At 37.4% G+C, this 15,340-nt stretch overlaps 4 protein-coding genes across 4 annotated transcripts; 1 reads left to right on the top strand and 3 right to left on the bottom strand.

The window, feature by feature from the left end:
• Nucleotides 1–55: 55 nt before the first annotated feature.
• Nucleotides 56–2,949, top strand: LOC111600043 (radial spoke head protein 4 homolog A). Its single transcript, XM_023315968.2, has 4 exons — nt 56–501; nt 786–978; nt 1,032–1,944; nt 2,147–2,949. The coding sequence occupies exons 1-4, from the start codon at nt 182–184 to the stop codon at nt 2,854–2,856; spliced, it is 2,136 nt and encodes a 711-aa protein (XP_023171736.1). The 5' UTR covers nt 56–181; the 3' UTR covers nt 2,857–2,949.
• A 305-nt stretch (nt 2,950–3,254) lies between these two features.
• LOC111600082 (allergen Tha p 1) lies at nt 3,255–4,135 on the bottom strand. The gene is made up of 2 exons (XM_023316022.2): nt 3,898–4,135; nt 3,255–3,565 (listed from the first exon to the last, which is right to left on the bottom strand). The coding sequence occupies exons 1-2, from the start codon at nt 4,088–4,090 to the stop codon at nt 3,423–3,425; spliced, it is 336 nt and encodes a 111-aa protein (XP_023171790.1). The 5' UTR covers nt 4,091–4,135; the 3' UTR covers nt 3,255–3,422.
• An 823-nt stretch (nt 4,136–4,958) lies between these two features.
• On the bottom strand, nt 4,959–6,733 carry LOC111600093. Its single transcript, XM_023316032.2, has 4 exons — nt 6,667–6,733; nt 6,392–6,594; nt 5,144–6,129; nt 4,959–5,061 (listed from the first exon to the last, which is right to left on the bottom strand). The coding sequence occupies exons 2-4, from the start codon at nt 6,466–6,468 to the stop codon at nt 5,039–5,041; spliced, it is 1,086 nt and encodes a 361-aa protein (XP_023171800.2). The 5' UTR covers nt 6,469–6,594; nt 6,667–6,733; the 3' UTR covers nt 4,959–5,038.
• A 1,447-nt stretch (nt 6,734–8,180) lies between these two features.
• On the bottom strand, nt 8,181–15,230 carry LOC111600064. Its single transcript, XM_023315994.2, has 7 exons — nt 14,997–15,230; nt 14,440–14,785; nt 14,285–14,382; nt 13,997–14,223; nt 13,368–13,899; nt 8,679–8,808; nt 8,181–8,616 (listed from the first exon to the last, which is right to left on the bottom strand). Exons 2-7 carry the CDS (start codon nt 14,690–14,692, stop codon nt 8,234–8,236), a joined length of 1,623 nt encoding a protein of 540 aa, XP_023171762.2. The 5' UTR covers nt 14,693–14,785; nt 14,997–15,230; the 3' UTR covers nt 8,181–8,233.
• Between the last annotated feature and the right edge of the window lie 110 nt (nt 15,231–15,340).

The following is a 15,340-nucleotide window of genomic DNA, read 5'->3' on the forward strand; positions in this document are numbered from 1 at the left end:
ACTTAAGATGCTTGACCTGTGTGCTACATTTTGAGTTATTTAACATATAGATTTATTTAAGAAATAACTACATAGTGGGCTTTCTATTGAAAGTCTTCGTTTCAGAATTTATAGTGCGATTAAGATATACAATATAATAAACCCTTAACGACCCATAATATAATATATAAAAAGAAGTACCATGGAAGATGTAGGATCACAACACAATTATTCAACTCCGACCTCCTCAACGATTCAGTCGGATGCTCCACCGAACACAATATCGAAAAAGGAAAATAAGCTTATATCAAATAAGCGGTCTGAATACGATGATTCGGCGAAATGTTCCAACATAATCACAACTACGACTACCTCCTCATCGACTTCTATTTCCATTGGCGCCTTCAATTCGGATGCCCAATTTCAGAGAGCATCAGGCCATGAGCCTCCACACATTGGCTATGAGCTGAGCGTAGCTAAGTCGGTATTACAGCAATACAGTACATTAACTGGAGATAACTTGTAAGTGAGCATAAGTATTAATACTTTTACTATCCCACCAAGGTAAAGCCCGTTGAAAACTATAGGCTTAATGTATAAATCATGTAAGTCAAAAAGAGGAAGAGGTAATGTCCTCATTACTTATTAACCAAATCGTGTAGAACTGCTAGGTAAAGACGAAGTTGAAATGATTGATCAGAACATGAAACAGAAAACTTTATATCGGTTTCTGCTATATTGTAATAGATGTCTCTTATGAGGTACATATATTTTAACTTTTGTCTTTTATCTCTAAATGTTCGCAGATTTGATCATTTAAGTGACATAATAAAACGAGTTGTTGATGAACGACCTCCAAATGTGATTGATTTCTTTGAAGAGTTTAGTCGAAATGTACGCGAGCAAAAATTCCATGTCCCAGAACGTTTTCCCCCAAATGCCGTATTCGCCGACAGTCGAATGTTTCGTCCAGCTAAGAAAATATTGCACTCAATAAAGGCAAGTCTCCTTAATAGGTATATTTAAAGATATTAGCTAATTTAGTCGTATAGTTGCCACACAATGTCGAAGGTGCTGACTTTACCATTCATGAGGAGGCTTCCGAAGAAGCATTCACATACGCTGAAGGGGATCTTCGAATTGACATTGATTATAACATGCGTTTGTTCGTAACATTTAATGAGCGCGTCGAACAGCTTCAGTTCTTTTGGAATCAATGCGGCTTTACCATTAGCAAAGATGACATCTTTCAGTTGGCCAGTTCTATAAACCGACTTCAGACACATCCGTCAATAATGCAATGTCGATTTTGGGGCTGTATTAATGGATTGAAAGCGTCTTACTACATTGTGGAAGCTTTGCTTACTCGAGAGGAACTTACTTCACGCATGACAATGATGGAGGAAGAATTGCGGGAAAAGCAGCTGCCGTTTAAAATGAGAAAGAATCAAGACCCAACACCTTTACCAACACATATAGGTCCAGAGCTAACTCCGGGCGTTTATGGATGGGAGAATTATGCTCCTGAAGAATTGGAAAAGATGACAACTAAAGCGAGGCCAGTTCCCTTGGCAGAGGAGACGGAATTTTACGATATACCACCAGAGTTTGTGGGACTGGGATGCAATCGATTCTCGTACTTTGTCGTAAACTGCCTCTTTGATGATTGGATTGAACTACCTATAGTAACGCCTCGTCAAATAGTTGTTTCTCGTCAAATCAAGAAGTTTTTCACTGGTGACTTGGAGTCTGATATTGTATCATATCCATGCTTTCCAGGGAAGGAAAAGCATTATTTACGTGCCATAATTGCTCGCATTACGGCTAGCACGCATATCGCGCCGCAAGGCTATTACAGGCGAATGACTAAGAAGGAAAAAGATCTATTTGAGGGTCTCAACATTGACGACGAAGAGGAGGAGGAAGAAGAAGACTTCAACGAAGGCGAAGAAGATGCAATTCAAGGTAAAGTAATCGCATAGCTTATATTGCATTCTAGATCGTCATGGCGCCTGCTCCAAAATCTGATGCTGATAAGGGAACATCATAGGTATGGAGAGGAGGCCTATTACCTTCTCCGCTACATCTGGCAAGGACTGCCAGCTCTTCCACTTGCATATCTGAATTGAAGGTAATTAACACAGCAAATAAAATTCTATCTTTTCAGATAATGATGTTATGCTCTTGAAAAATGAACGATTTGAATTAGAGCCTTTGACAACGCTGGCGACGCCCGTTGCTTGGGTCCATTGTCGACCAAATATTTTGAAGCAAGGTCGCGTTGTTTGGTACGATGAAGAGAAAGCGCGTAGGGAGCGCGAAAAAACTCTGGCAATGTATTTGAAGATGCGTCTTCTGGAAGAAATGGATGAGGAAGCTGAAGAAGAGGAGGCTGACGGAGAGGAAGAGGGCGAAGAGGAGGAATTATTAGAGGGACTTAATCAACCAGAAATAGGCCCCGATATTTTAACATCATGCGCCAGCGATATGAACCCGGATTGTCTGATCCCATGGCTGGTGCGCTTCACCAGCAAATACACAAACCAAAAGGAACGCGTGTTAGTTATGCAATCAAATTTGTGGCCTGGCGCGTTCACATTTATATTCGAAAACACATGCGAATCTATATATTTGGGATGGGGACACAAGTTTTGCAAGCGCAATATTCCGTTCCAGCATGTGCCAATGGTTCACGAAGAATTTCCGCATACTGGCGATGACTTTATTGAGACTACTGATCCAACGGTGGAAGAGGAAATGGCGTACAATGAGTGGCTCTTAAGCAAACAAAAAATGCGCACGACAGGAGACAGCTTGCATGAGTATGATGGCGAAGATATTGAGGACTACGATGACAACGATGAAGAAGATGATTAAGATAATATAATATCACATTACTTGTAGCACTTAGTATGCCAATGTTCTTAAAAATTAATGCAAATGGGTCGCCAATAAATGGTTATTGGCTAAGTAGAGAGTTTACAAATAGCCAGGTTTAGTAAAAAGACATGAAGACAAAGCAGACTTACGTATTACGTACTGTAAATTTGAGCAAATGAGGCTTCCTTTAGCCACACGGCTCTGCTAGCTGACCAAGATTAATGTGGGTTGCAGTTCCTCTTGCTGGAGTTCTAAACGCCCTCTGCTGTTTCCTTGCTGCCCGCTTCGTAATCGTAAGAGTCTCCATTCTCCCTACCCTATTCAGAGTCGGGAGAGACTTCACTCTCTATCGGATAGAGTCAAGTGTATAATCTGTTTACTGTGTCGTATTCCTGAGCTAAGCTAAAGCGCTTAGACTCAATAAGTAGTTGGGATTTTATTTTTTAGTAATACAGCATATAAATTCCAGTATATAAATAGCTACTTAACCAAACTTGCAATTTTATTCGATTTGTGTATATTGACTTTATGTTTAGATTAACAATTAAATTCACGAATTAAGCTTAAGCGGTCTGGTATTTTTTAATCAGCATGGCCCAGACGTCCGGATAGCGAGCTTGCAGAAACGATGTCAATTTTTGTGCGCTTTGTGCCTGCTGAGGCGAGCAATTGCGGCATTTTCTTGTAATAACTTCTGGTAGAGCAGCTGGAAAAGAATTTTAGATAGGCAAAAAAATGATTATAGGTAAAAGCTTCGACAGTATTAGTTATCTACTCTCGAAAGAAGAGGATTATAGAGCTTCAAAAATTAGGTTTTGGTGTCAACAGGACTTTTTAATTTAGCTTTAGTCAGGTATGTCCGACTAGGAGAAATAATAAAGATAGATATTGTTTAACCAATTGTAAGTCTCAAATCAAATCTCCTTCAACTCAGTCGGACGGACGGACTACAGCTCTTTGTGCTGCCTGGCTCTGCCACGTCTCCTGCAGTCTGTTAAAAAAAAATGGCACAATTATTTAGAACAATAGTAAATATACCTTTAAGTTGTTTTCCTAACTGGTCACAGGGGCTTTTCTCGAGAATACACATGATTTGACGACTGACCACAGCTTGGTTGTTTAGGAGTCTATTGATATTCTTTTCGTCAGCATCGACTTTTGCAGGAATCAGTATCATAAATAAGAACATTAAAACTAAAATATATTTCTGTGATATTTTTCTAAAAAACATAACTTCTTTTGTTGCTAATATGATAGTGCTAGTGTAGTGCTAGTGTATTGGATGCTAATGTTTTTTGTGCTATTTTGTGTATTTGATATATTTTAGCGCATGCGTTCGAAAGCTTCTTGCAGGGTTGTAGCAAAAGCGACTAAATCAAGTAGATATTTCTAAATGGATGGGGCATGGTATAAGAGAAAAATTTCGAAAAATGTTGAAGCTATCCAAATACCAACGTAGCTGCTCTTCCGGCGGCTGGCTGAACAGATCAGCCTCACGCGAATGCAAGGCGCAACAGCGTTATTGCTTCCTAAGAAAATAGCATTAGGAGCGCTTCAAGCGTAGTATATGGATCAAGTGATGTCTGCAAAAAGTTCAATATATTGTGCCGAAAGTACGCTTCGCCTTTTCTTTTTCGCACAAATCCCCCCTCAAAAAAATAACAATTTTTATTGAATTTGTAGATAATATATATTGATAAATAAAATTTAAATCAAAGAATTAAGAGTAAAAATTATTTTTGATTAAGTTTTGTGAAATAAACTTCAATCGGCAGTTGCGGCAAATCAGTTGTGTGAGCAAAATCCGTTTTGGTCGCATTGGCATCGGCTGATAAAATTTTTTTGAATCTTGGAACAATCCTTTTGAATTTCCTAACATTCGTATTCGATATGGTCATAATAGCTGATTCCGAGGCAAGCGCCGTGGCTTCGCTTATAGCTCGTGCAGTGCTCAATGTAACGCTGCTTGCTGTCGTGCTTGGCGTCTTGGCTTTGCGAAATTTGGTAACATCGCTCGTTACGTTTTGGCTTTTCACTTCGGGTTTGGGCTTTAACTTTTCATTTACGCTATTCGTTGGACTCAAACTAGACGAGTTCGTATTGAATTTGCGACGTCTTACGTTGATGAAATTGGTTTTGCTTCGCCTACTTTTCGGCTGTGTGGCTGGCGTCGTACTTGTTAGATTGGAAATTGAGAAATTCCTAACAAAAGTTGGCTGCGTTTTATTCTTATGCACTTGTGTGATATTCATTTTTGCCGCAGCGAATTTTTTACTATATTTACCTTCGATGCCATCGTTTTTTTTCAACAAAATCGAAGATCGTTTTTTGGAAGTTTCCAATTTGGTTTCTTCCGTTTGCTTTGCTAGATTATTTAAGGTAACATTTTTGGCAGCCAACTGACTTTTGCGGCAATTCTCGCAGGCATTATTATTGAATTTGTCTAGTTTTAATATTTTTCTAGGCGATAAATTTAGTGTAGAGTTCCAGTTCTTAAAATTTGATGTTGTATTCGGTGTGGCCAAAGCTTCTGTAGGACTTGAAGTGGCCAGTTGAATGGGCTCTGTGTAGAAATCATTTTTAGTCTTTGGCGAAAAAGTTGTTTGTGGCGCTTCAGCAGTTGTGGTTGTTGTTGTTGTAGATGCTGTAGATGTTGTTGTGATTATAGCTGTGGTAGATGTGATGGGCTCGATATTAAAAATATCCATATCAAAAAGAGTATTCAGAGTTTCACTAGTTGAGCTTGCTTTATCTTCGTTTTCCTTTTCTGGCTCAAACTGACTGCGATTTTCTTGTTTTGATTTGGATGTTGAATTGGGTTCCGGGATATAAGGAAGTATGACGTCGTCGAGTGTAAAATAGGTATGGGTTACATATGGCTGATATGGCCGATAAGGCTGGTCTATTTTCGACATGCTGTTGGCTAGAGTATCCTCAACAGCCTTCGACGGCTGGGCAACATTTATGATCTTGCTTTCGTCTGCAGCTGACGCAATATTTTTGTTTTTCTTGCAAATAGTTCGATTTTTGTAGTCGGACTGAATTTGGTAGTCGGATGCAATTTGGTAGCCAGGTTGAGTGTTGTGGTCCAAATTCAAGTTGTAGTCGGGTTGTTTTTTGAAATCCGGATAAGTTATGGTTGGGCGATAGCTCTGATCGCTGCTTACGGTTGTCTTCGTCACAGTGGTTGAAGAAATTTTAGCCGCAGTCAAATATGAGCGCAGAAATTGCGGTGACAATGAACCATCATAGGTATTTTTGAAGGTGTTTCTGAAAGGCAATTTAAAAAATCTTTAACAAGTGATTCAAAATTATCAGGAGAAATATTAAGAAGAGAGAGAAATAAGAGAGAATGGGAGAGAAGAGAAGAGAGAAAGAGAGAGAGACTTAAATCGATACGTTTATAAAATTATGTGATATATAGATGAGCCTCCCTCCACCATAAATATATATTAAAGCTCAGAAATTGAGCCATTGACATTTTTCATCTAATTTATAAGGTGAAGAAAGTCTAGCGAAAACTATTTTATACCTCAATGGACTTCCATGAGTCGCAACAGTTTCCCTCGGAGCATTTCTATATCCATGCGCATAGAAAATATTTCCCATGCGTTGTTTTCTAGGCGATAGAGTGGGACTTCTATTCGCATACCAAAACAGTTTTCTATATGTATTTAGATAGTTTTTTCCCAATTGATTATACACAAAATAAGGCTGTCCATCCACAGTCCATAGCTGAAAAGAATTTATGTAAATACTTGTAAAATTGTATATATTTAAATAATATAAATAATAATAATAACATACCCCCGTATTATGTCGAATATTATCGGTGCAAACCTTTGTTATAAGGAAAAAAGTTATAGTTCCTGAAATGGAATTTATTTAAAATTATATATATATATATAAATATATCTATATATATATATATATATAAGCATATACATACACGTTCCTTAACTTTCACATTTACATACACATACATATATCCAAACGCCTACACACACAGATACAAATGTAAAAATACAGATACACATTTTGCTTTCTCTAACCAACTCCTTATAAAATTAGGAATCATAATGGAATACATATATATATATAAATATAAAGGAATCGATAGATTCATCATAAATTGCCAAAACTCAATCAACACTTCATTAGCAGACACATAAAATAATATTCCACTACATACATAATAATAATAATTTATTAAATTTACCGAAACAAATCTGAACAAAGTTGGTTGTCTGAAGATGCTTGGTAAACATGTTGGAACAGATACAGCTGCAGCTACAGCTAGTCACCGTTAGCGATTAGAGACTAATGGACCCCTGCCTAGACGCATGTCTATCCTACATGAATACCCTTTACGGCTTCAGTTTTAACTGCAAGGGGAGATGGTTAATGTAAGTGAAGTGGACAATATCTTCAATTGAAATAAGTTTCTATATCACTGTTTGCCTGTTTGTCTGGCTCTGAAAATACATTTTAAAGTAATTGAATTTGTCTTAATATACATTATTTGAAATCTAATCTAAGTTTTGAATTTTTAGTACTATTATTTTATTTATAAGTACCTTTTTTATAAGTAGTTCTACATATCTCGCCATGAGAGAAATTTTGAAGTTTTGACACCTTTAAGACTCGCAAGAATAGGAAACACGTTCTTAGACTTAAAAACCAGTTCAGCAAACTTATATATATATTTCCTTTTTATTTTTTATACTTTTTACATTTCATAAATAAATTAATTTTAAATATTCTTAATCATATTTATTTTTTGTATCCAACCTTTTAAAAAGTTTCTCAAATATATGTGTCCTTACAGGGTATCAATGCGCTTAGCACTCACTAAAACACTATGTTACTGTTGGTTGTAACGAGATCATATGTTGCAGATGCCATGAAGCGTAGCATTACATGCATGGTTAAATTTCCAATAGATATTTTTTATCTCACTTAATACCAAAAACTTTTTCTACTTCTTTTAAATGAACAGTTTAAGCTGGAAGAAATTACCCGGCTTTGCACGGCTAATACATGATAAATTTTTTGCCTTTGACCAAACGTGAATTTGAATTATTTTTTAAGTCAATCTGAGATATGAACACGAAGTTTTCATGAAGTTTTCATATCTTAATTTTGAATTAGTTTTTTTCTAGAACCTCCTCCATAAGTGGTCTCACTTTCATAAACAACATTAGCTAATGTTGGCAAATTATATATTTTATGCATCGAATAAAATTTTGTTCATTTTATAACAAATCATTCAATAAAGACTTGATTTTAAGCCATCGTCAATTTAAACGTATTAAAAAGAAATCGAAAAGATCTAATTACTCTGGAAAATAGCTTTAAACTAAAGAAAACAAACTTATTCTTTAAGTCTTTCGGTCAAGACACATTGAACAATTTCCTTTAGATGCTGAGTTACTAATTCATTGATCAACAATTTTAGTATCTCGGGTTCTTTGCATTGATAGTTTCGCCAGTTGACGTCGGTGTTGTAAATTTCACTTATTACGACTTTTTCGAAATCATCGCAAGAACTTTCTGCTTTGAATTTGCCAATTGAATAAGATTTGGCATTTTCAGCTCTGGCATGGGGCAAATGTCTGCCAAGCAAAGAGCTTATGGTCTTTGACAATTTCAACAAGCAACCCATTTGCGTGGCATCTTCCTGGGGAACTTCCCAATATTCTCGTATTATTTCAAACGTCAAGTCCATGATCAGACGCTCATAAAAACTTAAGAAATCTATTATTACAAGTAAATAATTAAACATTATTTAAAATTACAAAAACAAAACTGTTGCTTACCCGAAGATAAAACAAACTCAAAAAGATCCTGGTTCAATATTTTAATTGCGCCCAAAATACAGCTGAGATGCGACTTTAAAATTTCACAAACGCCGACGTGGTCTAAGTTTTGCGTCTTAATGATAATTCTCTGGAAAAAATATAATAATTGTTTATTAATTATAATTGTTTACTGAAATAAGTAACAATTTTCACTGATCTCCTAAAGCAAATATTCTGTTAGTCATTGATATTCTTAAAATACTCAGTTTGCCAGGTTAGTCAAAAGTAATAAAACCGAACATTATCATACAGCATACAGCATACAGCATACAGCATACAGCATACAGCATACAGCATACAGCATACAGCATACAGCATACAGCATACAGCATACAGCATACAGCATACAGCATACAGCATACAGCATACAGCATACAGCATACAGCATACAGCATACAGCATACAGCATACAGCATACAGCATACAGCATACAGCATACAGCATACAGCATACAGCATACAGCATACAGCATACAGCATACAGCATACAGCATACAGCATACAGCATACAGCATACAGCATACAGCATACAGCATACAGCATACAGCATACAGCATACAGCATACAGCATACAGCATACAGCATACAGCATACAGCATACAGCATACAGCATACAGCATACAGCATACAGCATACAGCATACAGCATACAGCATACAGCATACAGCATACAGCATACAGCATACAGCATACAGCATACAGCATACAGCATACAGCATACAGCATACAGCATACAGCATACAGCATACAGCATACAGCATACAGCATACAGCATACAGCATACAGCATACAGCATACAGCATACAGCATACAGCATACAGCATACAGCATACAGCATACAGCATACAGCATACAGCATACAGCATACAGCATACAGCATACAGCATACAGCATACAGCATACAGCATACAGCATACAGCATACAGCATACAGCATACAGCATACAGCATACAGCATACAGCATACAGCATACAGCATACAGCATACAGCATACAGCATACAGCATACAGCATACAGCATACAGCATACAGCATACAGCATACAGCATACAGCATACAGCATACAGCATACAGCATACAGCATACAGCATACAGCATACAGCATACAGCATACAGCATACAGCATACAGCATACAGCATACAGCATACAGCATACAGCATACAGCATACAGCATACAGCATACAGCATACAGCATACAGCATACAGCATACAGCATACAGCATACAGCATACAGCATACAGCATACAGCATACAGCATACAGCATACAGCATACAGCATACAGCATACAGCATACAGCATACAGCATACAGCATACAGCATACAGCATACAGCATACAGCATACAGCATACAGCATACAGCATACAGCATACAGCATACAGCATACAGCATACAGCATACAGCATACAGCATACAGCATACAGCATACAGCATACAGCATACAGCATACAGCATACAGCATACAGCATACAGCATACAGCATACAGCATACAGCATACAGCATACAGCATACAGCATACAGCATACAGCATACAGCATACAGCATACAGCATACAGCATACAGCATACAGCATACAGCATACAGCATACAGCATACAGCATACAGCATACAGCATACAGCATACAGCATACAGCATACAGCATACAGCATACAGCATACAGCATACAGCATACAGCATACAGCATACAGCATACAGCATACAGCATACAGCATACAGCATACAGCATACAGCATACAGCATACAGCATACAGCATACAGCATACAGCATACAGCATACAGCATAAGCATACAGCATACAGCATACAGCATACAGCATACAGCATACAGCATACAGCATACAGCATACAGCATACAGCATACAGCATACAGCATACAGCATACAGCATACAGCATACAGCATACAGCATACAGCATACAGCATACAGCATACAGCATACAGCATACAGCATACAGCATACAGCATACAGCATACAGCATAGCATACAGCATACAGCATACAGCATACAGCATACAGCATACAGCATACAGCATACAGCATACAGCATACAGCTACAATACAGCATACAGCATACAGCATACAGCATACAGCATACAGCATACAGCATACAGCATACAGCATACAGCATACAGCATACAGCATACAGCATACAGCATACAGCATACAGCATACAGATACATACAGCATACAGCATACAGCATACAGCATACAGCATACAGCATACAGCATACAGCATACAAGCATACAGCATACAGCATACAGCATACAGCATACAGCATACAGCATACAGCCATACAGCATACAGCATACAGCATACAGCATACAGCATACAGCATACAGCATACAGCATACAGCATACAGCATACCTACAGCATACAGCATACAGCATACAGCATACAGCATACAGCATACAGCATACAGCATACAGCATACAGCATAACAGCATACAGCATACAGCATACAGCATACAGCATACAGCATACAGCATACAGCATACAGCATACAGCATACAGCATACAGCATACAGCATACAGCATACAGCATACAAGCATACAGCATACAGCATACAGCATACAGCATACAGCATACAGCATACAGCATACAGCATACAGCATACAGCATACAGCATACAGCATACGCATACAGCATACAGCATACAGCATACAGCATACAGCATACAGCATACAGCATACAGCATACAGCATACAGCATACAGCATACAGCTACAGCATACAGCATACAGCATACAGCATACAGCATACAGCATACAGCATACGCATACAGCATACAGCATACAGCATACAGCATACAGCATACAGCATACAGCATACAGCATACAGCATACAGCATACAGCATACAGCATACAGCATACAGCATACAGCATACAGCATACAGCATACAGCATACAGCATACAGCATACAGCATACAGCATACAGCATACAGCATACAGCATACAGCATACAGCATACAGCATACAGCATACAGCATACAGCATACAGCATACAGCATACAGCATACAGCATACAGCATACAGCATACAGCATACAGCATACAGCATACAGCATACAGCATACAGCATACAGCATACAGCATACAGCATACAGCATACAGCATACAGCATACAGCATACAGCATACAGCATACAGCATACAGCATACAGCATACAGCATACAGCATACAGCATACAGCATACAGCATACAGCATACAGCATACAGCATACAGCATACAGCATACAGCATACAGCATACAGCATACAGCATACAGCATACAGCATACAGCATACAGCATACAGCATACAGCATACAGCATACAGCATACAGCATACAGCATACAGCATACAGCATACAGCATACAGCATACAGCATACAGCATACAGCATACAGCATACAGCATACAGCATACAGCATACAGCATACAGCATACAGCATACAGCATACAGCATACAGCATACAGCATACAGCATACAGCATACAGCATACAGCATACAGCATACAGCATACAGCATACAGCATACAGCATACAGCATACAGCATACAGCATACAGCATACAGCATACAGCATACAGCATACAGCATACAGCATACAGCATACAGCATACAGCATACAGCATACAGCATACAGCATACAGCATACAGCATACAGCATACAGCATACAGCATACAGCATACAGCATACAGCATACAGCATACAGCATACAGCATACAGCATACAGCATACAGTATACAGCATACAGCATACAGCATAAGCCTCATAAGCCTCTACAACCATAAGCCTCTACAACCATGCAACCATACAACCATACATACCAACCGTCCAACCATCATGTCATATGTCATATGACGGTTGGTCATATGACGGGTGGTCATATATTATATGACAGGTGGTCATATATTATATGACGGGTGGTCATATATTATATGACGGGTGGTCATATATTATATGACAGGTGGTCATATATTATATGACGGGTGGTCATATATTATATGACGGGTGGTCATATGTCATATGACGGTTGGTCATATATTATATGACGGGTGGTCATATGTCATATGACGGTTGGTCATATGTCATGATGGTTGGTCATATGTCATATGACGGTTATTCGTATGTCATGTTGCATGGTTGCATGGTTGTATGGTTGTATGTTGTATGGTATGATGGTATGATGCCATGATGGCATGATGGCATGATGGCATGATGCTATGATGGCATGATGCTATGATGCTATGATGCTATGATGGTATGATGGTATGATGGTATTATGGTATGATGGTCTGATGGTATGATGGTATGATGGTATGATGGTATGATGGTATGATGATATGATGGTATGATGGTATGATGGTATGATGGTTTGATGGTATGATGGTATGATGGTATGATGGTATGATGGTGTGATGGTATGATGGTATGATGGTATGATGGTATGATAGCGTGATGGTATGATGGTATAATATAATGATGGTATGATGGTGTTATGGTATGGTGGTATGATGGTATGGTGGTGTTATGGTATGGTGGTATGATGGTGTTATGGTATGATGGTATAATGGAGAGACGGAATGATAATATGATGTTTGAATGTATAATAATTTATCAAATAGAATTTGATTTATCTTTAGTTGGATCATTGTCAGTTCTACTTACATCGATAAGAATTGCCACAACTCTAGCTGCAAACACAGTTTTGAGTGGCCACTGCTCGGTCATCATTTGCAGGGTTCCCACATTTGGTAAATCCTTTAGTGTTAGGTCGTTTACAGAGTCATTTTTAAATATTTCTTCCAAAAACTTCTTAAAATATATAAAGTCTTCCATCGCAGATTTCTGATCGCCACAAATAACATGCCATATCTCATTAAATTCTTCTAAATGGGATTTACTTGAAGATCTTTTGATATCTTTATCATAGTTATCAGCACAGCTTTCACCTCTTAACTCCGAAGCAGCTTGAATTATGGGCAATTTGCTATTTTTTACATATCTCTTAAGTTGGCTTAAAAGATTCTGCTTCACATCTGGCTTGCATAACTCTATTAGCTTTGAAGAGAAGGAACTTATGATTGGTAGACTTTGTGTATAGCAAAGTTCCTGCTTTTTTTGAATCGGCAGATGCGGGAGTTTTTGTAATGATTTTGTATGGAGTAAAATTGGCTTTTGTTCATTGAAATGTAATAACCTAGAAAAAAAGCAAGGTAAAAGTAAGGTATTTTATAGTTAGGCACTACCTTTTAGTCTTAACATTTCACTATATACTGATTGCATTGGCGCCATACCTTTTAAGATATTGTCGTTCTTCTTGCATTTGATAGAGCAGCCTTTCCTGTTTTTTGTTTATCTTCACATATTCTTTTAGATATCCTCTCGACTGCAGCCGCTCCTTTTGCACCTCAAACAATGAAAATAAATGTGTCGTACGATCAATTAGTAGTTTCTCCCGCACTTTCAAAAGTTGCATTAAATTATCGAAGTGCGATTTCTGTGCATTGATCGACTTCATTTCCTTTAAAAAATATAGAAAAGCAAGAATAGACTTAAACTGGATTACTGGTTAAAAACCTTACCGATCTCTTAACTTTCGTATGCCTCAAGAACTTTTTATTCAAAACTTTTTGATTGAGTGTCTTCGTTTCAGAACTCGTAGTTCCAAATATAACTTTGCCTGCGTAATAGTATTTTATATACTCTGATTTATGGTTCCCTTCTTTAATCAACTTACATGTAGTCTTCTTATTGGACTTATTGGCATGTCTTGGAAATCTTCCTTTTAATAGATTTGAATATTCTTTATAATCTCTATTCTCTTTTCTTCCTCGACTACTGAACGCTTTTGAGTTCTTAATTATAAGCTTGATTTTATTCTGTATAGCCGCTATAAAGTTATATGGATACTTAGAAATCGTTTGTTGGCGCCGCAAGGCAAGCCACATAATGCCAATTCTGCCCTTGCAAGTTCTTTGAAATTGATTCATTATGGTTCGGGCTTTAAGAATTGTGTATATAAGGACATTTAGTTTCTTTAATGAGTACTGAAGTGAAGTGTACTTAATTAGACTCCAAGGGATCTGTAATTAGACCAAGAAGTAAGTTTAATTAATTCAATATATTGACTAGGCTGTCAGGATAAGAATGCTTTAAACTTAGTGAGAGATCTCCTAATTGGAGTCACTCTACTAGAGCAATCTTTCGTGCTTTAAAACTAAATTCATATAAAATTCACATATAAAATTCATTCATATATTGAAGATTTAATATTTTATATATTTTTACAATTACCTGTTCAGTGTAACAAACTACTATAATTAAGTCCGCGTTGCCATAGATATAAATTCGTTTTGATTTTTATTCCCCATTCTTAGAGCTCGGCAAACGTTGCAAATATTTAGCAAGTGTTTGGAAAATATTTGTGTGTATGGATTATGTATATTAATTATTGAAAGTGTTCAACGACCCTAAATGTTTACTAAAATATGTATTTTTATATTCGAATATAATATAGCTAACTTCATGGCAATCTATATACTGAATAACAACAGGAAGAAGAAGTAAGCCTGCTTTAGCTTTAGAATAAATTAGTTTATATGGTTTAAACTGATGAACTCAAGAACTTCCTAATTCAA

Source organism: Drosophila hydei, unplaced genomic scaffold (genome assembly GCF_003285905.1).
Source record: "Drosophila hydei strain 15085-1641.00,03,60 unplaced genomic scaffold, DhydRS2 tig00008130-arrow-arrow-pilon, whole genome shotgun sequence".
Taxonomy (NCBI): Eukaryota; Metazoa; Arthropoda; class Insecta; order Diptera; family Drosophilidae; genus Drosophila; species Drosophila hydei.

Excerpts from the sequence above, each read along its gene's own strand:
- LOC111600043 (XM_023315968.2), top strand. The coding sequence starts at position 182 with ATGGAAGATGTAGGATCACAACACAATTATTCAACTCCGACCTCCTCA. Across the intron at positions 979-1,031 it reads AAATATTGCACTCAATAAAG|TTGCCACACAATGTCGAAGG; the intron begins GCAAGTCTCCTT and ends TTAGTCGTATAG. Across the intron at positions 1,945-2,146 it reads CGAAGAAGATGCAATTCAAG|ATAATGATGTTATGCTCTTG; the intron begins GTAAAGTAATCG and ends CTATCTTTTCAG.
- LOC111600082 (XM_023316022.2), bottom strand. The coding sequence starts at position 4,090 with ATGTTTTTTAGAAAAATATCACAGAAATATATTTTAGTTTTAATGTTC. Across the intron at positions 3,566-3,897 it reads GTTAGGAAAACAACTTAAAG|CTGCTCTACCAGAAGTTATT; the intron begins GTATATTTACTA and ends ATTCTTTTCCAG.
- LOC111600093 (XM_023316032.2), bottom strand. The coding sequence starts at position 6,468 with ATGGGAAATATTTTCTATGCGCATGGATATAGAAATGCTCCGAGGGAA. Across the intron at positions 6,130-6,391 it reads ACTCATGGAAGTCCATTGAG|AAACACCTTCAAAAATACCT; the intron begins GTATAAAATAGT and ends ATTGCCTTTCAG. Across the intron at positions 5,062-5,143 it reads AAAAAACGATGGCATCGAAG|GAATTTCTCAATTTCCAATC; the intron begins GTAAATATAGTA and ends AACTTTTGTTAG.
- LOC111600064 (XM_023315994.2), bottom strand. The coding sequence starts at position 14,692 with ATGAATCAATTTCAAAGAACTTGCAAGGGCAGAATTGGCATTATGTGG. Across the intron at positions 14,383-14,439 it reads GTCCAATAAGAAGACTACAT|GCAAAGTTATATTTGGAACT; the intron begins GTAAGTTGATTA and ends ACTATTACGCAG. Across the intron at positions 14,224-14,284 it reads ATACGAAAGTTAAGAGATCG|GAAATGAAGTCGATCAATGC; the intron begins GTAAGGTTTTTA and ends TATTTTTTAAAG.